We start from the raw sequence: 25,027 nt of genomic DNA on the forward strand, positions 1-25,027 counted from the left end.
TTCCTTATTCTTCTAAGGCAGCGAGCCCTAGCAATGTCTTCTCGTGGTATCAGGGAACAGCCCACAATGTTTTGTGCTGTGCTGACGACTCTGTAATGTCTTTCTATCCACGGCTGTCAAGCCAGCATACCACACCATAATGCAATATGTGAGGATGCTTTCTATTGTGGACCGGTAAAAGGTGGTCATCAGTTGTTGTTCCACTTTATTCTTTCGCAAGATCCTAAGGAAATGGAGTCTCTGTTGGGCCTTTCTGGCCACCTGGGTTGTGTTGATTTTCAGGCAAGATTTTTGCTGAGATAAGACTCCCAGGAATTTAAAGGAGGAAACTCTCTCCAAACAGCCCCCCACCTCAATGTAAAGTGGGGCGGGTTCCTCTCTTCTTCCAGAAGTCTAACACCATCTTCTTTGTCTTGCTGATGTTTAGGTGCAGGTTGTTTTCTAGGCACCATGAGGATAATTTTTGAACCTCCTCCTGTATGCTGCTTCATCTCCACCTGTAATTAAAATAACAACGTCCGGATAACAGAAGAGTTTTAAACAAAGATTATATGTGAGGGAAGGATTTTGCCCTTGAATAAAGGGAATCTGAAAGCCTTAAATCAACATTAGCTCTCTTAAAAGTCCATGGACACACAAAAATTTCGTGGACACTAAGTTAAATTACCTCCTATTTTAATTCATTTTATAAGTCATTCAGAATTTTTAATTAAGAAACTAAAAAACAATAAATGGTATTTTCAAAACAATAAATGGCATTTTCATATGAAGAGTGAACTTTGTTCTGTAATCTACAAGGATATGAAAATACATAAGGCAGAAAGTTGCTTGTCGTTATAACTAAGGGAACTTTTAATTACGATCTGATACTTTTTGAAATCTAAAGTACACATGCTATGCAATTACTATTAAACGATCTATTTTCTGAGGTTTTCTAGTTTATGCATTTCTGAAATCTTATTAATGAACCTGAGTACGCAGGCAAATTTCAAGGATTGCAAGTTCTACGGAATTTTCTATGTACTCAGTAAAATAAATGAACAGGCATGCCATCTGTAATCATGTTTTATTGCACTGAAATTTCATTGCATCACTCATTTACTGTTCAGAAATATATTCCTTGTGAAGAATTGGAAGATAATGAAGAATCGTGAAACTAAATTCCAATTATCAACAAAACAAATGTATTTTTCATATTTTAATGATACATTATGAAAGAGCACAAAGTTTTAAAAAGCTAGTTGGAATATTAGGTACATTTTCTCTTAGTTTTGTTTGCTCAACATTGGGAATTGTTTTATTTACATCCAATCTTTCTTCTCCGATGAAATTCAATTTCCACAAGATTCCCAAGTAGTTTTCAATGCAGGCACTTATCAGATCAGGACAATGTTCTGCCTGTATTAGAAGTATTGGACATATTGCCTTCCACCATCCAATACAAAAAAGAAGTATCTTATTTTCTGACCACCATTCCAACTCTAAAAGCTCTCCATTAGCAAAAGCTCCCTTCCTAAATACCAATGTACAGCATAATATATGACTGTTTTCAGAAACAGGAAATTGAAAACTTATTTATAAAATGTACTTTATTTACATTTCAAAAAGGAAAATAGATACAGTGTTTTATGAGAGGTGTCATAGTGTATTAATTATGGTTCGTTTCCGAAGTTGTTCAACGTACTCCTTAGCCTGAACAAATCCAGTTTTTGCAGGCGCTGGAGGTGGAGGTGGTCCTTCAACTAATCTCACAAAGTAATGACATTTGACTTTGTTCATAATCCCAAAACAGCCTTTGCCATGGTAGCGGATTCTTTTTATATAGTGCCCTTTTCCAGAAAATGATTCAGCTAGAGAATATCAAAGGAAAAACCTGGTTACAACAGAGATCCAAAGAAACACTTAGTAGAACAGTCAGTTCAGCAATTCATTATCTGTTTAATGCATCTCAAAGAAAACAGAAAATGGTTCAGACTTCTAGGATAATCAAGCCAACAGAATAATAAGAATGAATGATTCAGGTGGTCCTCGACTTATGACCACAATTAAGCCCATGTTGTTAAGTGAGACACTTGTTAAGTGAGTATTGTCCCATTTTACGACTCTTTTTGCCACACTTGTTAAGTAAATGTATTTATTTATTGTATTTATTTATTGAATTTATATTGCCGCCTATTTGCTCATGGCAACTCGAGGCGGCTTACAGAATGTAAAACCATATTTAAATAAAAAACAATAAAAACTAACAAAAAGAATCAAATAAATTAATAAAGTACAATAGAACAAAATCTGGGGGGGGGGGAATTACCGCCAACTCCCACCCGCCACCCCGACAACAGCAGATCACACGAGCCATTTGATGGGCTCCATCCCATTCTGAGTTCCCCAAGCTTGCTGGCAGAACCAGGTCTTCAGTGCCTTCCAGAAGGGTATTAGAAATTGGGACATTCTAATCTCTGGGGGAATGATGTTCCAGAGAGAGGGAGTCACCACGGAGAAGGCCCTTCTTCCGGGTCCCACCAGGTATATCTCCCTCAGGGATGGGACCTGCAGCATTCCCAGCCTCCCCGCTCTAATGGGTCAGGTAGATGTGAGTGGCAAGAGATGTTTCCTCAGAGAACCCAGACCCAAGCCATGAAGGGCTTTAAAGGTGACAACCAGCACCTTGAATTGCACCTGGAACCAAATTGGCAACTTTCAATGCACTAGCAATCCTAAAGACTGTGTAAAGGGTTGATCCATGTGCACACTGGGCCCTTCTGAACTAGTAGGGCTTTTAGATTCTTCTCTTTTTTTCTGTTTTCGAAAAAACACAAGACATAAAGCTGACATTTTGCCTTCTTTTTTTCTCAACTGAGCTTCCAACTGTTCTTAAGCCAAGGGCAGTCTACACACCTGCCATCCCATTCAACCACAAAAGCATTAGAGGACATAGTTATAAATTAACATCTCTAATCATATCTATCGTCTTACTTTTAAGAAAGTTTCATATAATTATAAAGTATTTACCAATATATAAATTGGATTTAAATTCTACATTATATTTTGTCACTGCCAGTTCCTGGGCTTCCAGAAGAATCTATTATGAAAAAGGAAAAAATAATAAAGTCACAGAGGTCATGAACATTTTTAATTTAAGAGTGTAAAGCTCTACAATGAGAAACAAAGGAATATTTGAGGCTTAGCAAAATGGCCTGCACAATTGAAAATCCTATACTCTTCACAGCAGAAGCTTCCGCAATGGAATTTTTATTCCATGAGCCTTACTGCCAGATCACTGAACATTAGTTAACTTTTAGAAGTTCAAACAAGTCCATGCCACAGAGGAGCAGAAGCTGGTGGCATTCTTCAACTTGAGGATATGTAGGCATGTTTGTTCAGCTAGACTGGCAGGAGCTGGGTTGAGTAATGAGAGCTCCACATGTTGACAGAAGCATCTTTCCCACAATGCGGGCTCCCTTGGCTGAGAATCAGAAATAAGCACTGCCCCCTTGAGTCGGTCATGACTGGACAGGGGACACCTTTAAACCCTTTTTTCAACATTCAGCTACAACTTACATCATCCAACCCCAACATCCTTAAGATGGGTGCTTTAATAAGATTCCATCCCCCAACAATATTGAGTACGCCTTCCTGAACGCCTAGAATTTTAGGATTATTCTATTCATCCTACTGGCTTGTTGAGATATTTTGAACTCTTAAAAAGTAAGAAAAAAATTAAATAATTTTCAAGGAGCCTAGAACCAAAACTTTCTATTTTAAATTTCGCACTCTCATACAGGCACATCTGCCATACAATTCATGCAGAACTGCATGGTTATCCCAATTACCTCATCCCTAGAGCTTACCTATACAGCACAATCATATTTTTCCCTCTAATTCCATGTCTCCTTGAAATGCTTTTGTGTGCATATAAATGCGGCTATCCAGAATCTTTGTTTACTCAGAGTACTAACCTTGTTTATGCACTATGCAAATTGAACAAATTATGATTTCTTCAGTAGCCATCGTTAAGAAAACTAAGTTAATGAATACGCTATATAATAGTTCCATTTGTTAGCAGGGGTGGGATTCTACCGGTTCTGTCCACCTCTGTAGAACCGGTTGCTCTGAAGAGCAGCAGACATAGAACCGGTTCTATGTCTGCTGCTGTTGTGGCTCACACACCTGCCCGGGCTCTTACCTGACCTTTATTTCCTGCTTTTTCAACTGCAGCTGCTTTGCACGACACAGCTGCTGTTGAAAAAGCAGGGGGAAAAGGGCTTTTCCAACTGCTGCGCACTTGCACGCAGTGCTGCTCAGCTGTCTGGGCAGCTCAGCAGGTTGTAAATTGCACTCGCACAACTCGCACATGCACGCACGATGCTAATAGACAGAACCGGTAGTTATACCAGTCGGATCCCATCCCTGTTTGTTAGTGTGTTGCCTTAACACGCTTAGCTAGTGGCTAGATTCACACAATACTCTATGCCAGAAAAAAGCAAAACACATTTTAGCTCAGCATGTTTCATGAATCCAACCTACAATTGTATTCACTTTTCCTTTCTCCAAATAGTCCATTCCACCTTTATATTAAGCATCACAATTTTTTTCCAAGATTCATTTCTATTTTACACCTGTTTCCCTTTTCTGTCAAAACATATTAACCATATTTTTTTCTAACCCATTACTGTTTAGCAAACTTTCTTTAACTTTCTTGTATTAGCATTTTTTATTCTTCTGCTTTCTAACGCTTGGGACCCTTCCCTGCTTTGACCTACCCAAATATCAAGTTTCACCACAGCCAAATGGTCATATTTTCCAAAGTAAAAAACTCATTGGAAATTAAAGAGCCACATAATATACAGAGAAAATATACTGAATATATTTTCAATATGTTCAATAATATATTCAATAATAAATGTAATAATATATTAAATTTAAATTTAACAATAATATATTGAATAATATATGCATATATTGAATAATAAATATCAGAAAATCTCTCACATAAATGGCTTTAACCAAAACTGAATACATTTTGAAGAAAAATGTAACATACCTCTTTGATTATTTTTGCTCCCTTTTTATCATTGAATTCCAACTGAGACAGTGCCTCATCAATTGTCATTCCCCGTATCTGAAATGGAAGGAAATAATATTTTGTACAAAAAAAGTCTCAAATGATTTCAATGGCAAATATATTTTGGCATAAAAAGGCAATGCAAGCAGAGACTGGCAACTGTCGTTAAGCAACACAGTCGTAAAGTGAAACATCATATGACCATGTCCAACTTATGACAATAGTTTCAACTGGTTGTTAAGCAAATCACTGCAGTTGTTAAATGTGATGCCACCATGAAGCTTGCTGTCAAAGTCACAAATGACAATCACATGACTGCAGGACACTGTGATCAAAATAGAATGTGCACAGGTTGCCAAGCACCCAAATCATGATCAGGTGACTATGGGGACACTGTGACCAGTGCAAGTTCAAAATTAGTTGTAAGCCTCCTTTTTCAGTCGTTGTAACTTCAAATAGTCACTGTATGAGCAGTCAGTCAGCAAGGATTACTTGTATAACATTGGTTTTTACTTATTGCTTTGAGGTCTGAGTAAAACACTGAAGTATCATAACTATAAAATAACTATAAACTGATGAAGCAGGAAAAATTAGGATCATATAAACATCTAAGAAATCTACCAAAAAAAGCTCTTACCAATTTGGCCAGGTACCACATCTTATCCTTATCATATTTGATATCTCTTCGACTGTGGTATACTTCCTTTAAAAAAATGGGGAAAAAATGAAAAAAAGTGTAATGTGAAATGGTTATAGCAATTTATCCCTAAATGAATGTATCCATATTTGAGCACAGAAGAGACAGAACCAAGATCCTTCAAGACTCAAACCCCCAAAGGTATCTTTTTGAGTCAAATTATTTTAAATAGTACATATCAGTAACAAACCACAACCCTAGAACATCCTATAACATCTTGGACACTACACATGGCTGCTTTTGATTACAGTTTTAAAAAATAAAAGCTAGCTAATCTCATGAGATTTCTAGGAAAGACTGCAGAAATCTCATGAGAAGTGACTAGGCAATCATCTGAGATCACAGAGGCCGATCAGTTTTACATACTGGTTCATCTAATTGAATACTAGCTAACTAGAAAAAGTTGTCAGGTATCTTAAGAAAGTCCTGACGTTGTTGCTGATATTATTTTATATAAACCCCATTAGCATGGTATATTGAAGCAGTTAAATTTTAACACATTTTTATAGGAGATATAGGAATTAACTGCCCATGACCAGAGTCCACTCAACTATGCTATTGACATTCTTCTCTATTACCATTATGTCTTCCTTACTTTTCCCTTCCAGGTATTTTCAGTTGATCACTGGAAGAGAAAGGTCCAGTTGCTAAAAAAATAAATAAAATGCATTATCTTAAAGTGTGGACCTTCCCAAAAATGAGGGCTATTGACCTGCTGCAGTGATGAGTACTAGAATTGTTTTGAAAGAAGACATAGCAGTCTTCTATGGTTTTTCATACCCTATCTCACCTCAAAGAGGCCAAAGAGCGAAAAGGAGTGAATATATTTTAGGCCTATGAATTTAATTCAAATGAGATGCTATAAAATGCTCAACATTTATTTCATTACATTTATTATAACTGCTGTCTTCCAACAAATGTGCTCACTATGGACCACATCCACCATAAATACAGCACCAAGATCAGATTATTTAATGCTATTGTCACACTGACTGCCATCTATGCCAGTGAGATCTGGAAATCTACAACAAGAATTACTGATAAGATCAACTTCTTTCAACAATGTTGCTCCAGAAGGGTTCTTTGTATCCAGTATAGGGACTATGTCACAAATGAGAAAATTTTACAAAGAAGTAATTCCTGAACTCTCTCTGAGATGGTGACAGAATGAAAAATGTGCTTTGCGGACATGTGCTCCACATGAGTGAGAACATCCAGCAAAGATAGCAATCAATTGGACACCACCAGATCGTCAGAGAAAAAGAGGAAGTCCAAAGAAAACCTGGCACCAAACATTTCAGGAAGATCTGAAAAACATTAATCTTAAATGGAAGGATGCAGAGATTGTAGCTACAGACTGAGAACTGTGGGGTATGCTTGTAGACCAATGTTTAGCACAGGACGTGATGATGATTATAACTGCCAACTCCAACACAGATTTCAAAAAATACTCCTCATAAAATTAGGACTTACTGCTGGTCTTCGGGGTTCATCTGGCCCTTGTGGAGGATAGGTGATCTTGTTCTTTTCTTCCCACTTTGTACTGTACCCGAAAGATCTACACATATTTGAAAGAAGAGGAATGCAGGAAGATGCCAGGACCCTACAAAACAAGGTTTTGTCATTTTACAAAAGCTAAATCCTATCACTGGTTGCAATATACATAAAGGAGAATGTTTGTAGCTCAGGGTTGAAATGCAGGATCCTTGGTGCTCTCTGGGCTTGGCTGTTTTCTTGCAGACATTTCATTAGCCACTGATGATGGTATCTGTTTTAGGTAATGAAACGTCTGCTAGAAAACAACCAAGTTCAGATAGCACCAAGGACCTGTCACTGATTGCAACAATTATTATGACACTGAATGCTAAATTCATCCCAAATAAACTACATTTATTCTAATTCTTTAACCTAGTACCCAATAGAATACTTATTTTAGGCCAACATCCTCAACTGCACTGCAAGATAATATATCCACAAATATAGCTATTTATTAATATTTTACATTTATGTATAATCTAAAGATAAGGAAACAACAAATATAATTCTTTGGGGCAAAGTGAAATGGATATACTTAAGCCTAAACTCAACTCCTGTTAAAATACTGGGTTTTCAGTGGCAGCTGTCACTTTCACCCATTAAAAAGTAGCTTACTGTAGATCAGAAAGGGATCCATAGCAATCAATGTGGCTTTGAATATTGTATTAAGCAACCTTTTAACTGCTTTTTTTCAATCAACCAATAATCACTTGACTCATATTTATGTTATGCCATAAAATGTGGTTTAATACTGCACTGACTGAATTGGTATGTAATAGTAAGCAAAAATCAAAACATTTGACTTAGTAGAATGAGTGAATCTAGCCAATGAGATGACTATCGCTATTACTTTTATCAGTCATTCTTGCATTCTCTCATTTTATACTTACTATATTCCATTCTTTCTTCCATACAGTTTTCAGTTTCTTCTTTTTAACCGTGTAGCCTGGGGCTGGCTAACCCAGTTTTTAATCCTTACATTCACTCATTCATTTACATCACATATACATTTTAGGAATATTTCATCATACATAAACCTTTTTTAGTGTAGATAGTGCACATTTGATTATATTTATGTGACAAAAACAGACAAATACTAAATGTATTGTTTCAAATAAAGGAACTCACCCCTACTGTTATTTAATAATTTGAGTGTGAAATTACATTAGGCACACATATCTAATGCCCTTGAAATCTCTTTTTGGAATATTATATGGTAGTATTTGATTCCAATTATTTGAAAAGAATAGAAAATCAGAGCTACTGGAAAAAATTCACATTGATAAGAAGCAGTCAGCTGGTTGTCAAGTCATGTAAATCCTAAGCTTCTTAAGTTATAAAATTTTTGTATGTATCTTTAGATCTCTACTGGCTCTATACCAATTCTTAAATTTCATGGAAAGAAAGTTTTCCTTCAGTAACCTATTCTGTAAAGCATATATCTTATGCTTTCCAGGGTGTTCCAGTGCCATCTAGTGATCATAAGTATATAATGCTTTCATACTATCAGAGAATGTGAGATCACTCAAAAGCTAATTGATTTGAATTAATATCTATTCATTCAGCTACTCTTCAAAATTACAAAAGCACTGAAAAAATGAGCTTGTGCCCAGTGCTTGTACAACTGTTGTGGGACCCCCACAGTCACCTAAAAATTTGGGCCAGCCTGCATTTACAACTGCCTCCCTGCAGTCATGCCCCTAGCTGACCTATGTTGTGCCTTCATCTGCCTTCTCTCTGCTGGGTTCACCATCCAGGAGAGCATCCCATGTTTTTATTAAAAGACATGAAAAATAATTACTATTTCATTTGTATTATTTCTAATGTTTAAAACAAGTGAAAACATTTCTATAGTTCCCTACTTTACTTATTCTGATTAATGCTAATTCAGCCCCCATGGAATTTGTGGAGAGAAGCATCTGGCTATGACTACCACAGGACTATTCAAAACTGGGAGATTTTATATGATCAGTGTCTCATAGCAATATTAGCAAGGATCAATTTGTCAGCTTTTGACTACAGGAGAAGGTCACCAAAGAAATATTTTCCCTGCTGTTATATCACATATTTTCTGGCCAGATTACCTACGGCAGTGGTTCCTGATCATACAAAATGCCATAGGAGAGAACATGGACCATGATGTTATAAATGGCCTAGTCCTCTTCATTCAGCTGGAAGACATCAGCATTTGATAAGTCGTATTTTCTAAAAGTTAGTGACTGACGAAAAACAACTGAATTTGGAAGATACATTCGTTAGCTCAGTTTAAAACTGATGAGCTGTCTGGATCCATAAATATTGTTTCCTGTTGCTCATTTCTAAAGATTTGGGATTCATATTTTGGAATAAAAAATTTGAAAATGGTTTTAATACTGAAATCTGAAGGGTTTTTTTTAGGGATGGCAGACAAAAAGGTGAACAAAATATGGGACTTTTGTTTTTACAGGTGACTATGGCAGTGAGGTTGTTGTAGGCCCAAAGACAGAAGGAAATATATATATATATATACCTACAATGGAAGAATGGACTTTGAAATGGCAAATTAATGAAATTGCAAAATTGACTGTTTTGGTTACAGACAATACTTTGATTAAATTTCATGTGACTTGGAGGCCACAGATAAATTTCTTACAGGATAAAGAGAAGAATCATTTTTGATTTTGTAATTTGAAGGTTAGATTGGATTTGACTAGAGAAATACTGTAAGCCTATTTGCATTTGGTTACTTATTACTTTTTTAGTTTAAATTAAGGTAACATTTTAGGAATGCTGGTTTTTAGTATGTTAACCATTAGTATGATAACATATTTTCTAGATAGATGTTATTTCTTTAAACCTAGAGAGAGGTGATTATATCTCTGTATTAAAAGAAAGTCAGAGATCACCTGGCTATTTGTTAGAAGATTTTTGGCACGTCTAATGTGTTTTGCCATTTTCTGTTATATTAGCTTATATTTTAATGTATGATGCTGCAACACTGAGTTAGGATTTTCCTGTCTAATACAGGACTGGGATAAATACTCGGGCAACGCCAGGTTATCGGCTAGTATATTATAAAAAAAAGAGAAACTTATTGTATATCATTGACACTGGTTCTAAACAGAGATTTTTATTGGAAGTGAAGTGGATGATGGGAGCAAAGAATCATGGTTTTTCCACTACCATTGCTTCAGGAAAGTAGAATTCAGGAAAAAATATATTTGATCAAGTGGGTTCCTGCAATTTGAAAACTGTGGTATAGTATGTATGCCATATTTACAAAATACTATTTATGAAGTTTTAAAAAATGTATTGCAGCTTTTATTAAATTTAATCCATGCTAATTTGCAAGAACAGGAGATTGAACATAACCTGTTTTAATTCATTTGTTCATATGATTTCAATCCGTGATTTGAAAATGCAAAGAGTTGTGAATCACTCATCATCATTCTTGGTTACAAGGAGTTTTGCAGCATCTTAAAGGATATCAAATGTATTATAACAGCCATTGGGAATACTGGTTCAATATGCTGGATTATGATGTCAAACACAGCTTGAGGGCATGATATGGGGGGCCGTTGTATTATGCACTTATATTTCACTTGTAATTTGTAATCCATTTTGAAAACTTTAGTTGAGACAGATAGATAAAGAGAAAGCAAATGCTTGGAAGAAATGAAAATACAAGCAATATTGAATGGGTTAATTTCATTAAAATTCAAATAAATAATTACAGCTTTTCTCAAAACAGCATTATTGGGGAAAACACTAAAAATACCATGGCAGAGGGAGAAACAAATAAGGGGGAAAGGCAGCAATAGATCCTCCTAGCAATATCTTATTCCCAACAGATTCATCAGCTTGAGGGGGTGGTCTGTGGTCAATAACAGATTATTCCCGAAATTAATACAGCATTGCTAAAGATACCAGAAGAAACCAAGCTAAATAACTGTTTTCACAAATTCTAATTTCGTCCCTTGGTGGATTTCTTAACTTCCGCGAACTTCAAGTACCAAAGCTCACCTGCCGGCCCGAGGGCAACCGCCAAGGCTCCACCCGCGGGCAATCCCTGCAACAGAGAAAAAAGATGTGAGTCGTGGGATCCACGAGTACCTGCCCTTCGCAAGCCGCTCGCCCCTCACGACTCACCACAGAGCATCCCGGGCAGCGCCATCTCCCCAGCTCTCAGTCAAGGACCGACCGACCGACCGCCTTTACGGCAGAAGCCGGAAAATTAACCCAAAGCATCTGCCGTAACAGCGCTTCCCCTTGCGACAGCACGTGAGGGAGGTTAGAGCGGGCTTTACGGCGGTGCGTGGTGACCGCTGCCGGGAGCCTCCTGGAAGCGTAACGTGACGGCGACACTTCCTCGGCACTCGCGCGATGGCATCGGCGGCGGCGGCGGCGTTGGGTGCTGGAGCCGCCGAGAGCGTGCTGCCGGCTTCCCCTAACTGGTATTGCAGCCGATGCAGCGACGCTTCCCAGGACGGGCATCTCTTCGGCTTCGCGGCTCGTCACAGCGTGTGTCTCCTGGAGGTCCGCCCTACCGCTCCCACCTTTTATGGTAGGCGGCTCCAGGCTGAGAGTCCGCAGAGGAAGTCCTCCTCCATCATCCCCCTCGGTGGTGCCTGAAGCGGCTTGCGCCCTTTCTCTCAGGGCGGTCCTGGGAAAGAACAGCAAGTTCCCGCTTCCCGACTTAAAAGCCAGAATAAAATAGTCCTTCGGTGGATGGGGGCCAAATAGGAAAGCTTTCGGCAGACTTATCAGCCCAGTTTTCCAATTATGAAGACCAGCCTCCTGGGAGTTATAGTTCCAGCGTACTTTATTAAAACGATTATTACGTCTTGGCTCCCCTGCTACTAAATTTAGGTATAGGGTTACCTTTAGTTATAAGGTTAGGTATAGAGAGAAAATATGCACATAGGTCCATTTTACAAACTGACTCGGTAATACCTGTTAATTTCACTTACGTGAAATATGCTCTGTATGAAGGAGCAATGCATTACTTACTATATTTGGTGAAGGGAGCGTATCTGTTTAAATTTTGGAAACACTATGCGAACACGTGAGTTGGCTTAGAAATCTCCCTATGTAGGAGCAGTAGGCTTTGCTCTAACTATTTGTCTATTTTTACATTGAATTCGGAGTTCTGGTAGAGGTCCCTTAAAACTTGAAGCCAAGGGATTGAGAAAAATATAATATGCCACACATACCTGGTCAGAGTCTATCTATGTGCAAAGATCCACTTCTTATTTTCCCTACCAAGTAGAATTAGGTGGATAGCCATAATAGAAAGCGTTTCATCATTTGTGCCTCTTGACCTACAGAATGTCTTGCCCCAAAAGGCTGCCTCTTGTCAAATTAAGACAGTCTTCCTATCTCGTCCATTGTGGACATTTTGCTGTTCACTTTTGTATCTTTAAATGTGCTTACTATATTATGCAGAGCTGATGTCTGAAAATAATTTGAATCCAAATCCTAAAAAGATTGCAACATTGTGAATGGGCTGTTCCTTTAGCTGGGAATTAGGGAAGTTAATTGGGGTAGAATTGTTCAGAATAATACTTGGATCTATTTTATAAGAAGTATGTTTTTCATTGCAGGGGAATTAATAGGCCACACTGAAAGAGTTTCTGGCTTCACATTTTGCCCCTATCCTGGGCAACACTACTATTGTGCCAGTAGCTCTGATGATGGAGCTGTGAAAATTTGGAATGTCCAGACTTTGACTGTAATGATGGAACATACACTACATCAGGTAAAATACATGTGGAAATGATAGTTCTTGATCACTAGTTGGGTTGTGATACACATTTTACTATATTCTGGAGCAACTTTTCATAAACTGTAGGCTTGAGTTTGCCAAGCATCACTGAAATCTTTGTTATTAGAAACATGGAATTAAATATTTATCAAGATTTGTACTGTGTGTATATCGTCTGGAATCTGGATGATAGGCTGTGAGATAATGTGAAAAAAAAATTGTCATGCAGTCTGTTTATTTTATTGAATCCTGCTACCTGTCTTTCTCCTTTCTTTCTAATTTTCGTATCTCTTGGATGCGTAGATACTGAAGATATATTTTCCAGATGAAAGCTTTTCTTTGATATCAATAATGATAATTCTACTATCTTAAGAGTAAATAAAGATCAATATGATTATTACTGAAACCTTTATTGTCAAATGAATTGGTTCTCATCCTTATTGACGTGATTGGATAGGTCATAGATACTTAAATTTCATGTTTTTAAAATATAATATGGTTATTATGAAATGTTTGGAAAATATTTTTCTTAATTTCTTTCTATAAAGTACTCTTGAATTATTTTGCACTCTAGTCAATAGCTGGTTATTATTTCAAGAAAGAAAGAGATAGAGATCATTGTCTCAGTTTCCACCTTGGAAGTGATATGAGGCAGATTCATCTCCATATGTTACTGGCCTTTGATTGTTAACAAGTGCACCCACTGGACTCTGGAAGTAACTGAGAAATAGTTGCAAATTTAAATTCTGGCTTTTTATATTTGAATGTTTTACAAAACCCCAAAAATATCAACATCTAATTTTCCATTTAACTGTGCTGCTTTTTTCCCTCTAGAATACAATTTCTGCATTGCACTGGTCACCCAGAGCAAAAGATCTTATTGTATCAGGTGATGAGAAGGGGATAGTGATTTGTTACTGGCATAATCGAAATGACAGTCAACAATTTTTTCCAGAACCTAGAACTATATTCAGTCTTACTTGTTCTCCTCACCATGAAAATCTGATAGCTATTGGGTAAGGACCAAATGTTTATATATTTGACATAATTTATAATACTATATACTTACATGAGTAAGAGGTTGAAATATGTGTTGTTTTATCAATGGTGTCCAAAGGGCACTAATGAATCAGATTCTCCCTCATTTTTTGCATGTGGCCTGAATCTGCTTCAAACATTTGGGCCTGTTTAACCACACACCAAACTGTTCTTTTACTGCCAAATACTAGGGGAAAATGAGGAGTGTTGTGTTAGTTTCATAGTGTTTGTAACAAGTGATGAATTAAGTAATTGAATTCAAATTATTTTAGTTCCTTCTGTTTCAATCCTACTTCTAATTTTATAGCACTATCGGAAGTTATTACTCTATACATTGTGGGAGTTACAAGTGCTTAGTGTAAAAATGTTGGTTATGTTAACAACCAACACTCAATTAGAGAGCTGACAAGCAGAAGGCAAAGGGTTTGTTAAAAAAAGGGAGGAAAAATAAATGCAATAATAAAAAAGCCACGAGTTTTAAAATAGATCCTCATGTTTTACCAAAGGGCAATCAATTCTTTAGCTGGTTTCATTTTAATATACAGTAAAGATTTTTATTCAGATACACCATTTCAATATATAGAAAGCTTTGGCTAAATACAGGTTGGAAAGACCTGAATCATCCTAACATGTTTTAGTTAGGATTACATTGAAGAGATATATATTTATAAAACAAATATGTGATTATGGAGAAAAATATTTCAACCCTAGTCTGAATCTAGAATGCTGATTAATTCTACTTTATCTTCTTTCAATTACTTATATTTCTAGAATAATGGGGAAAATAAACAGACTAACTTAAAGTATGCATTGCTCCATATCTGCATAAAGTAATTTTACCAGACATGATATTCTTCCGATTAAAATCGGAATTCCGATTTTTGGAATCGCCCCCTTCTTCTCCTCCTTCCCTCCCCTCGGAGGCCCCGAGTGAGGAGTTGCTACCGCCGGCACGGCTCTGCGTAGTCCTGTCCGCGTTGCCTCAGGAAGGAAAGGCAAAAGGAAGAGCGCGGCGGCGCTTTGCAACGGCAGCAGCGGCTCCTGGTTTTGCCTTTCCCTTCCCGAGGCAACGCGGTGCGAGCGGAGGCCGGGCGGGCGGGCGGGCGGTGCGAGGGGCGGGCGGTGCGAGGGGCGGGCGGGTGGTGCGGCGGCGGGCGGGCAGGCGGGCGGTGCGAAAGGGAGCTGGGCAGCGATTTCTTGGCACGCGGTGGGGGGTCTCTTTTGGCCGGCCCTGATTTTTTTTTTCAGAGGGGAATATCATGCCTGTTTTACAAACTGATGTAATGCCACAAAAGCATATGCTTTATGTTTAGAAGCATCTGTTTTTCCCCATAAACTATACTGTATATCTGCAGATATAGAACATAGAATGCTTTCTGTTGTGTTCAGTATATAATTATTGGCAGGTTGAGAAATAATCCAACTGGCAAGCTTTGCTGTTCAAATTAATTAATTTCATGCGGAAACAATGAACTATTAACATTCTATGTTAGATTATGAAAAAAAATAATCATTTGTTTACAGTTCATATGGGCTGAAATCTCACTTTCTCTCACTTATTAGCCCGTGTAAGCACCTCCATCCTAAGGTTTATGTTTACCCCCCTGCTCTTACAAACAACGAAGATTACATTACAAACATGAAAGGGCTGCATCTAATATTGGGATTATTTATTGAACATGACTTATTACCTAAGAGATTAAATATTTCTTGCTCAATATAAATCTTTTTATCTCAAGCTATAAGGATGGGATTGTGATTGTTATGGACATCAGCAAAAAGGGAGATATTGTTCATCGCTTGAGAGGTCATGATGATGAAATACATTCTTTGGCATGGTGCCCTGTGCTTGGAGAAGATGCTCTGTTCAGTAAACAAGATTTCCAAGGTATATACAAAGCATAAGTATTGCAATATAACAGCAGTGTGAATCTTGTAATAATATTTTGTTCTATGGTGGAACCAAAAAATACAATACTACTTTTAACTGATTTCTGAATACTTTCAGAAGAAGATGCCATTACAGGAGCCATAACAGAAGAAGCAGGTGTAGAAAAAGGCTATTATTTGGCCTCGGGAAGCAAAGATCAGAGCATTCGTGTATGGAGCTGTAATACAAATAGAGGTAAGTCTGGAGAAATTATACATTATTTTGACAACGCAGTGTGGTATTTTTTTCTCTCTATTTTCTCTTTACAAACTTAATTTTTTATCAGTTAAGATTAAAAAAAGGCATTCTAAAAATAATTTGAAGAAAAGAGCTGCCTCCTCAAATGTCATTTAACATAACACCCAGTTCTGAATTTTGTGAGCTTAAATGTGTTGAAATGGCACATAGTCTTTCTTTATAATAAAGCCAACATGATAATTGCTAAAGCTGTTCAGATCCCCTTGGAGTTTGTACTCTGGGCAAGTCTTGTTGAAATGCCTGAGGCTCAATCTTAGCTGGGTTTGAGCTGGGTTGAGTTTGAGCATGTAATTCCTGAGGAATAAGAAAGGGTCCTTTAGACCAGTGGTCCCCAACCTTTTTTGTACCAGGGACCAGTTTCAAGCAGAAACACTTTTTCAAGGACCGGGGAGAGTCGAGTTTGGTGGTTTTGCTTGCAGGCGTTTCATTACCTGACTAGGTAACATCTGATGTTGTTATCTAGTCGGGTAATAAAAGCGTCTGCCAGCAAACCACCAAGTTCAAGGAGCGCCAGTGCCTCCTCATTGCAACCCTGAGCGACAGATATTCTCTTCTATTGGGACATTTAAAACGGAGGGTTTCAGCTGCAGATTCAGGAACTGCGCCAGGCTGAGGAGCGCCTTCAAAACTGAGCGCTGGGTGGCGGCGCCCACGGCTCTCAGCTCTGCCTTCCTCAGCCCCATCCCTCAGGTGTCTCCTCCTCCCTCAGGTGTCTGCCTCGTTCTCTCTCAGTCGCTCTCTCGCTCCTCCACCAGCCCAGGAAGAAACTGCTTCAAAGAAGCCAGCAGCGTGGCTTTTCCTGTCGGCGCAGCTCCTTCGAAGCGCCCGTTCACCCCACCCGCCGCCAGCGGTTCAATCCAGTGCTCCGTTCTGCCTGCCTGCCGGCTTCTTTGAAGCAGTTTCTTCCTGGGCTGGTGGAGGAGCGAGAGAGCGACTGAGAGAGGAACGAGGCGGGAGGAACCGGTCGCTGAGCCAGAGAGCAGGGCAGGCTTTGGTTGCTTCCTCCCTCCCCTTCTCTCCTTTGTGTCCTTGATCCCTGATCCCAGCAGCATTCACCGAAGGCGAAGAAAGCCGCCATTTTTAAATTTTATTTTCTTTGCGGCCCGGTACAAAGTGATCCACGGACTGGTACCGGTCTGCGGCCTGGTGGTTGGGGACCCCTGCTTTAGACTATGACTTCGGCCATTGTGCTTGTAAATGGCCTCTGGCAGAGCCAGAATGGGAATGTTGCAATTGTCTTGATTCTTGATCTCTCAGTGATACCATTGACCATCATTATGGATTGACTAGAACAATTGGGAATAGGAGCACTATGTTCTAATTATCCTTCCTCTGTGTGTGATTCCAGTCAGTATGATGAGGAAGAGTTTGAGCTCTTATCTGTGGGGTGCCTTAAAGCTTGATACTCCTGTTTAACATCTGTATGAAACTGCCAACATGAGTTTGTTGTCATTCAGGGTTTAGTACTAACAAATAATCAGATTATATCAATTTTATTACAGCTGGCATTGGCTGCCAGTTGGCTTTTTATACTTTTCAAGATGCTGATTATAAGGTATAAAGCTTTTCATGGCACATGCCCCAGTTTTCTGATGGGTCCCTTACCTCCTATTATTTTTGCCCATTTCGTATGTGTAGGCTGAACAGGCATGCTCCAGGTTTCATCAATTAAACAGTGTAATCTGTTGCAGGAAGTACACGTTTTCTTTCTTTGCTCTGTTGAAACTCAACCCCCACCCACCCCGTAACAAGATTTAACAATTCATTAAAAAATTTGCTTTCTGAACTTAGTAAATAACTAAATTTCATGTATCCAATCAGAAATAAGATGTATTATGTTCAATAACATTTATGTCTATATCAGTCTGTATGTTACAGAACTTGTGCAAAGGGTTTTTTTAAAAAAATAAAATTAAGTGAAATTTCATTCTGGAATTTCTCCTTTATTTTGATATTAAGGCAGACTTGAAGTCTCTTTTTTTTTCTTTTTGCTAGTGGTAATGAGCTTGAAATTGCCCTTTTTGAAAAGAAGAGGTGGAGGTGTTGAACCAATGGTCAAAGAGCGTATTTGGTTAACACTACACTGGCCCTCAAATCAGCCCACATGCATTCTCTCCAGTTGCTTTGGGTGAGTATCAAATGGCTGAGTGAAAGGCAAAAGTATAAGAAAATAGGTCCGGGGAAGCTGTTGATTAACTCCTTAGCATTATATATTTTCTGTGTTTACTGGATACACATCTAACCTTTCTAAGCAATTTGCTTTATATTTCAAAAAGCACCCTCTGGATATGTGAAGATTACAACTCCTAGAATCCTGCGGCTTTGGACATACAGGCTAAAATTCTCTTTAATTGCATCTTCAATATATCTGGAGCACACTAGTTTGGGGACATTTTGTATATGTCTCTATACTTGTATGTTGCATGTTTCCCAATTCTTAAACGATGTAGAAAGATTTCCCTGTGAATTATAATGAGTATTCTCTGTGTGTGAAATCTTTTTGGATTTCTGTTTTAAAATATAGCCTTCAAAACATTGCAGTTAATATTTGTTTACAAATATTTAATATTTTTTGCAATATGACTATACTTAGTGTAAAAGATTATATACTTTAAAAAAAAAAAACCTACATTATGAATTAATGGATTCTTGCTTTCTGCATGTTTATTTTTCATAGTGGTGAATTGCTGAAGTGGGATTTAGCCCAACCTGGGAAGCGGAAATGGGAACTCCTGGGGACTTCATCTGAAGGACAAAACCATTCTAGAATAGTCTTCAACTTGTGTTCTTTGCAAGTAGAAGACAGACAGCTTCTTTTTTCCATTTCAATGGACAGAGATGTAAGGATCATGTGTCTTGCTTACTTGTTTGTTTTAAAAAGTCCTTCAGAATGTTTTGATTTGAAGGTTCCACAAATGTCCCTGCTAGGCTACTATCAATGTTGATCAATCTTTCCTACTGATTTTAGGAATGTGTGACATTTATTCTTCTATTTTTCTCCATATCATTGCTGATAACTGATCTGCCTACAGAGAAAAATGATCAAATATTTGTGAGGGATTTTTGCAAGTTTGGTGGCATTTCCATTTGAATTACTATCATAAATCTGTTTTTTCTTTGGTGCATTACAATTCATTTTGATTCCTTTTCACGGTTTTTGGAACTGGACTTCACTTTATTTTGGTCTTCAACATTTAATATCTTAGCTCTCATGCAGAAGAATACATTGAATCAAATAGCACATTAGCTTTTTAAACCTTGAATCTAGTCTTCTGCCTGGTATTTGTAGAATTTGTAGAATTCTAGTGTATTTATCCCTAGAATATCAGGAGGAATCTAACTTTTAGAACAGACCAGTGCTTCCATTCAGAAATTATTTGGAAAATCTTCATAATTTTCCTATTGAACTTTTCTGTGGCTTTTGACTTGGTGAATTTTTACTGAAGGTCCATTTATTTATTTTTCTTTGTAGGTGAAGTGTTGGGATCTGGCAACTTCAAATTGCTGTTGGACTATGCCTTCTCTTGGGGGGTTTGTTTACAGCCTGGCCTTTTCACCTGTAGATACAGGCTGCCTTGCTATTGGAGTTGGGGACAGCATGCTTCGAGTGTGGAACACCATGTCAATTAATAATCATTATGATGTGAAAACTTTCTGGCAGGGCATTAAATCCAAAGTCACAGCTGTAAGTATAGTTCTGCTCCTGTTTTCAGTATAAATTTTATTTTCTCACTGAAAACAATGGTTTCCTACACTGGATATTACTTACGTTTTATGTACTATGAGTGCTAATTATATACATATTTATTAAAATGTCAGAAATAATAAATTTATTTAAAATAATTTCATTTTAAGGATATTATTTTAACGTATTAATAATAAAGCTTGCTGTTTTCATTATACTAATTAAAATCACTGTTTATGTCATGGCCATTAGATAAGAAAACAATTCTCAGCATAATTTGAGCACAGATGTTAAGATAATGAAAAAACAAAATCTGCTTTTAACAGCAACACTAGAAAGTGGTATTTAATAAATAATGTAATGAACTGCTATAATTAACTTTGATCATGAATCGTTAAGTTTAATAACTTCATTCTTTTACTGGTACCACGCTCTAAAAATACCACTATGGTACCACGCTCTAAAAATACTACACCTGCAAATCTATCTAAAGATAATGTAGTTCTAATTATTTTAAATTGTCAGAATACTTCATGTAATGCTTTATTTATTAGTTTGTTTGCTTACTTAAAAGTAGCTTCAATCACAGAGAGCATCCTGCACCGTTAGTTTTCTATTTATGGTGCTTTCTGCAAGCGAACAAGGCGAACGGAGAATGCTAACAAATGTCCTTTAGTATATATTATATGTTCTGCTGGTGTAGATATACTTTTAGTATATTTATATATCAGTTGTGTTAATGTCACACAGTGCAGCTGGAATATAATTTGCATTGATCCACAATTCTGACAGTAGTGTTGAAATCTTAAATTTCTGTTTGCAGCTGGCTTGGCATCCAACAAAGGAAGGCTGCTTAGCTTTTGGAACAGATGATGGAAAAGTTGGAATTTATGATACCTACTCTAACAAGTAAGATATAACTATATTTGTTCATTAGTAGTTACTTATGTATATAATGATGAACCATGATTAACTTTGATTATAATTTTTTTTTGAATGATCAATATATGGCTGGTTCACTATTCAGTAAACCATCACAGATGACAATAGGTGATAAGCCAAAACTGCCCAGATTTTGGCATAGTATGCACTCAAAAGTATCAAAATATATGAAGATACCTTTTATTGCAAGAGTCTTGGACCGTGTCAGCCTAATTCCATATGTTATTAGGGATAGAGACTTGATAGAACCATAGAATTAACATTTTAGTTTTTAATTTACTTACTTTATTTAAACCAAATCCAAGTTTATTCTAAGAAAATTTTCTGAAAGAACTTCTTCAGACCATGTTCCAATTCAAAATCTTCCAGAAACCCAGTTCTTTCTTAGTTCTCGTCATAATTTGTTCTGTTGCATCACAGAGTTAGTATTACTCTTTAATTATAATGCATTTATTTGTTCATTCTTATCCTTCACAGAAGTCACAGAAGAGGGCAGAATTTTATCAAGAGGGGGTCATTAATATTGTTACTGTTTCTTATATTGAGAAAATACAAAGGAAATTGATGCTATTCTTCTGTGCTCAACCAGTCATACTTTTAAGGAGTGCAGTAGGATTGTGGAAAATGTTGCTGTTCTAGCTTAAAGGAATTGTTGGACTTTTCCTCATTTCTATTGATATTTTAAATAATGCTGAAGGAGGTTACTTCAGATATTGTCATGTGTTTCTTTAAAAATGCCAGTGTTTTGGTTTGTTTGTTTTGTATTTTATCTTTTTTATGATAAAACAATAAATAAAATAAAAAATGATGCCAATTTTGGATATTTTTTCCTATAAGGCCTCCACAAGTCTCCAGCACATATCATAAGAAAACTGTGTATACTTTAGTTTGGGGACCTCCAGTTCCTCCACTGTCTTTACGTAAGTCATATAAATTTGTTTATAGTTTTGCATTGACTTTTTTACTTGGTCCACATGTTGTGATAATGCTCTAGAAATAGCATTATCTTCTCCCCCACCCATGGTGGACATGTTCAAACTTTATTAAGATCTTCCCAAGTTTTGAAACTGCTTCATAATATAATCATAAACATTAGGAATACTCAAATTGACCATTGCACTTTGCAGTAATTTGATTATTTAAATCATCAGCTATTTTGCATGATAGTGCTTTGATCCAGTAAAGTGTGATGTAATTATTATATTAAAAGAGATATTTGAAATAACAAGTTTTAGATTTTTATACTGATTGCATAAAAATATACATGTATAAGAAATAATTGTTTTCTTATTTATTTTAGGGGGAGATGGTGATAGACCTTCCATAACCTTGTATAGTTGCGCGGGAGAAGGGGTTGTTTTCCAACATAATCCTTGGAATCTAAATGGAGAAGCCCATGATATCAACAAACTCATTCGGGAAACAAATTCAATCAAAGTGAGTAAGAATTTTGACCTAGGAATGAAAAGTGCTTGTTATTTCTCCATCTGTATTATATTTCAAGTAGAAAAAAGTAACGTCTGATTTCAGAATAACTTTCGGTACACTGGCATAGAATGCTCAGTTTTGTGTGAACTGGGCTGTTGGCAATTCACCATCTGTAACAAAATAGAAAGAAGTTAGACTGAGATTAAAAATCTTAAGACAGGTAGAGGGCCTAGTAAGGAAGAGGGCCTGGTACAGATCGTTAAGAAGCTGTGGGGCATGAAACTCACTCAAAGTGATTAGCAAAAAGTTCAGAACGGAACTTGATTAAAGAAGGGTAATAGCTCATGTTCAAGATTACAGTGAGGCTGTGATGACCCAGAGTATATCAGAAATATAACAAAAACCAAAACATAACTAAAAGTCCTTTAATGCCTTCAACTTGGCTTCACTGTTTAATTGTTCACAGTGGAGGAGTAAACTATTTTCAAAATAAAATTTCAAAGGAAAGAAACACAGTTCAAATTCAAAGAGCTGATAACGAAGCAAAAAACCAAAAACAAACCACACTGAATAAAGTTTCACAACAGACCAGGATAGATAATTGCCAACTTCAGGAAGATAGCCAGGTACAGTCCATTGGAAGAACACCAACCAAGATAAACCTTCTTTAGGAATAAAACACTAATTTGTCTCCAGCGTCTGTTAGCACACAGGTCCAACCTTTTATGCAGATCTCACACCTGCAACCCATGAAGAGGGTCATGGCCCTCTCCTCCCGAGTAGACCATGTTTTAGGGGATGGGCCTGGGTCGTCCTCTGACTGCTCAGCTTGCCTCTGCCCTTCCCCAGCCTCCTCCACCACCTCTGGAGCCACACTTCCACTCCCTGTTGGCTGTTCCTCCTCTTCCTCAGACTCAGTCTCCACCAGGGGCATGACAGGCATTATGTGTGACAACACAAACTTACTTTTCTGCCTTACTGTGTTAGTTTTCTGGCAGTTGAAGTTCACATGTCTTAAAGTCGCCAAAATTGAGAAACACTGTGCTAGGTTATTGTAAAAATTGATACAATTCCCTGATTCCTCTATTCCCCTGAAAACCTTCAGTTGACTATTTTTACATTATTTATCAAATGGATGTTGGTATTATTAAGGCTCTATAATTTTATTTACTTTCTTGTAGCACAAATTACCAGCACATACAGAAATCAGCTGGAAACCAGATGGCGCTCTTTTGGCTATTGGTAACGAAGATGGGTATGTGCTGAAATTTTAACTCAGTGCTAATTTGCCATTTAGTAGAAAGTGTAGTGGTTGAGAATCAAGTATATTGACTTGCCTTCCTCATTTTTTATGACAAATTATCTTTTGAACTCCTTTACTAGGCAACAGAATCAGTATAACATTCTTCAGTGATTTAAAAATATATATAATTAATTAGTTCACTGAGAAATTTTCCCAATAGACATGAGCAAATAAAGTAAAAGCAGACAAAATGACATTTCCAGATACTTAACTGATTGTGTTGTCATGATGTGTTTTGAGTGCCTGACTATATGCTCTTGACTTATCACTGTGTTAATATATAATTGACAAGGTTAATAATTGGATTCTATCTGGCTTGAGCCCTTTTTGTGTCTATCTAATACCATTTCATTTTAATATTATGGAATAAAATTTGCCAAATCTTTGTATTCATCAAATGTAATGATTTAAGGCATCCCTATATTCATAAAATTATTATACCATGCAAGCAGATATAACTCATATCAAAAATATGTGCATATTTACAAATAGAGATGGCTGTGCTATTGTAATAAAATATTCCAATTTGCAGCATATTTAGAGTGGGATTGTAATATATTTGTATGAATTGTTTTTGAAGAACAGAGACTAAAGTTCTTATTTCTCCCATTTCTGTATTAACTGATACTTCCTTTTTAATTTTGCAGATCAATTGAAATATTTCAGGCTCCTCATTTGAAACTGCTGTGTACCATCCAGCAACATCATAAACTTATCAATGTTATCCGTTGGCATCACGACCATGGGACACAACCAGAACTGAGTTATATGATAGCTTCTGGTTCAAATAATGCTACTATTTATGTACATAATATCAAGAATGTCATAGGTGACTATGTTTCCAATTCTTGCCATCAGTCATTGTTTAAAGTGTTGTTTCTCACCTTCTTCTATAATATTTTGAATAAGACCACGTGTTTAATTGTTCTGGTCTAAAGTAAAACATGTTTACAGCTTCACCTCCTATAAGATAGCCAGTCCACAATGGATAGATTGATCTCTTCATGAAAAGGGTCAGAATATTATTCAGGAAGATCCAGTGCAGCAATAATACTTTCACCGTATTTATCGGGCGTATAACACGCACAGGCGTATAACACGCATCTTCATTTTAAGAGGGAAATTTCAGGAAAAAATTAAATTTCTAAATAAAAACTTTGAAGCAAAATAAGGGTAGCTCAGAACTTTTTTTTTATTAATATTATTACCACTTATAAGGTAAATCAGTGGTCCCCAACCTTTTTGTACCAGGGACCGGTTTCAAGCAGAAAATTTTTGCAAGGACCGGGGAGAGAAGAGAAGAGAGTTCGCTCTCTCGCTGCTCCACCATCCAAGGAAGAAACTGCTTCAAAGAAGCGGGGGGCTTTTCCTGTCGCCGCAGCTATTCCGAGCGCCCGTTTCACCC

General features: G+C 37.1%; 2 protein-coding genes across 5 annotated transcripts in view; one reads left to right on the top strand and one right to left on the bottom strand.

Moving 5' to 3' along the window:
* Positions 1 to 1,049: 1,049 nt before the first annotated feature.
* Positions 1,050 to 11,511, bottom strand: MRPL22 (mitochondrial ribosomal protein L22). Its single transcript, XM_026685690.2, has 7 exons — positions 11,424 to 11,511; positions 11,298 to 11,343; positions 7,233 to 7,362; positions 5,700 to 5,765; positions 5,042 to 5,119; positions 3,010 to 3,079; positions 1,050 to 1,850 (listed from the first exon to the last, which is right to left on the bottom strand). The coding sequence occupies exons 1-7, from the start codon at positions 11,446 to 11,448 to the stop codon at positions 1,639 to 1,641; spliced, it is 627 nt and encodes a 208-aa protein (XP_026541475.1). The 5' UTR covers positions 11,449 to 11,511; the 3' UTR covers positions 1,050 to 1,638.
* Positions 11,512 to 11,579: 68 nt separating this feature from the next.
* Positions 11,580 to 25,027, top strand: part of GEMIN5 (gem nuclear organelle associated protein 5) — a 29,303-nt gene continuing 15,855 nt past the window's right edge. For 2 of the 4 annotated variants that reach the window (XM_087955100.1, XM_087955101.1), the window contains exons 1-13: positions 11,580 to 11,838; positions 12,878 to 13,032; positions 13,873 to 14,054; positions 15,816 to 15,964; positions 16,085 to 16,201; positions 18,260 to 18,392; positions 18,942 to 19,104; positions 19,737 to 19,949; positions 20,773 to 20,858; positions 21,729 to 21,811; positions 22,192 to 22,328; positions 23,501 to 23,574; positions 24,270 to 24,451. In XM_087955100.1, coding sequence (XP_087811226.1) covers positions 11,658 to 11,838; positions 12,878 to 13,032; positions 13,873 to 14,054; positions 15,816 to 15,964; positions 16,085 to 16,201; positions 18,260 to 18,392; positions 18,942 to 19,104; positions 19,737 to 19,949; positions 20,773 to 20,858; positions 21,729 to 21,811; positions 22,192 to 22,328; positions 23,501 to 23,574; positions 24,270 to 24,451 — 1,855 coding nt within the window. In that variant the 5' untranslated portion in view covers positions 11,580 to 11,657. The remainder of the gene's footprint in view (positions 11,839 to 12,877; positions 13,033 to 13,872; positions 14,055 to 15,815; positions 15,965 to 16,084; positions 16,202 to 18,259; positions 18,393 to 18,941; positions 19,105 to 19,736; positions 19,950 to 20,772; positions 20,859 to 21,728; positions 21,812 to 22,191; positions 22,329 to 23,500; positions 23,575 to 24,269; positions 24,452 to 25,027) is intronic. The other 2 variants (XM_087955102.1, XM_087955103.1) reach the window with 1 other exon arrangement.

Source organism: Notechis scutatus, chromosome 2 (genome assembly GCF_049901735.1).
Source record: "Notechis scutatus isolate UNSWTSFEM ecotype Mainland chromosome 2, rNotScu1.2, whole genome shotgun sequence".
NCBI lineage: Eukaryota > Metazoa > Chordata > Lepidosauria > Squamata > Elapidae > Notechis > Notechis scutatus.

What these genes read in the sequence shown, in the direction of transcription:
- MRPL22 (XM_026685690.2), bottom strand. Translation starts at nt 11,448, where the DNA reads ATGGCGCTGCCCGGGATGCTCTGTG. An exon ending in GCTGCCCGGGATGCTCTGTG is followed by an intron (nt 11,344 to 11,423) that starts GTGAGTCGTGAG and finishes TCTCTGTTGCAG; the next exon opens with GGATTGCCCGCGGGTGGAGC. An exon ending in TGTGGTACCTGGCCAAATTG is followed by an intron (nt 5,120 to 5,699) that starts GTAAGAGCTTTT and finishes CTTCCATTTCAG; the next exon opens with ATACGGGGAATGACAATTGA.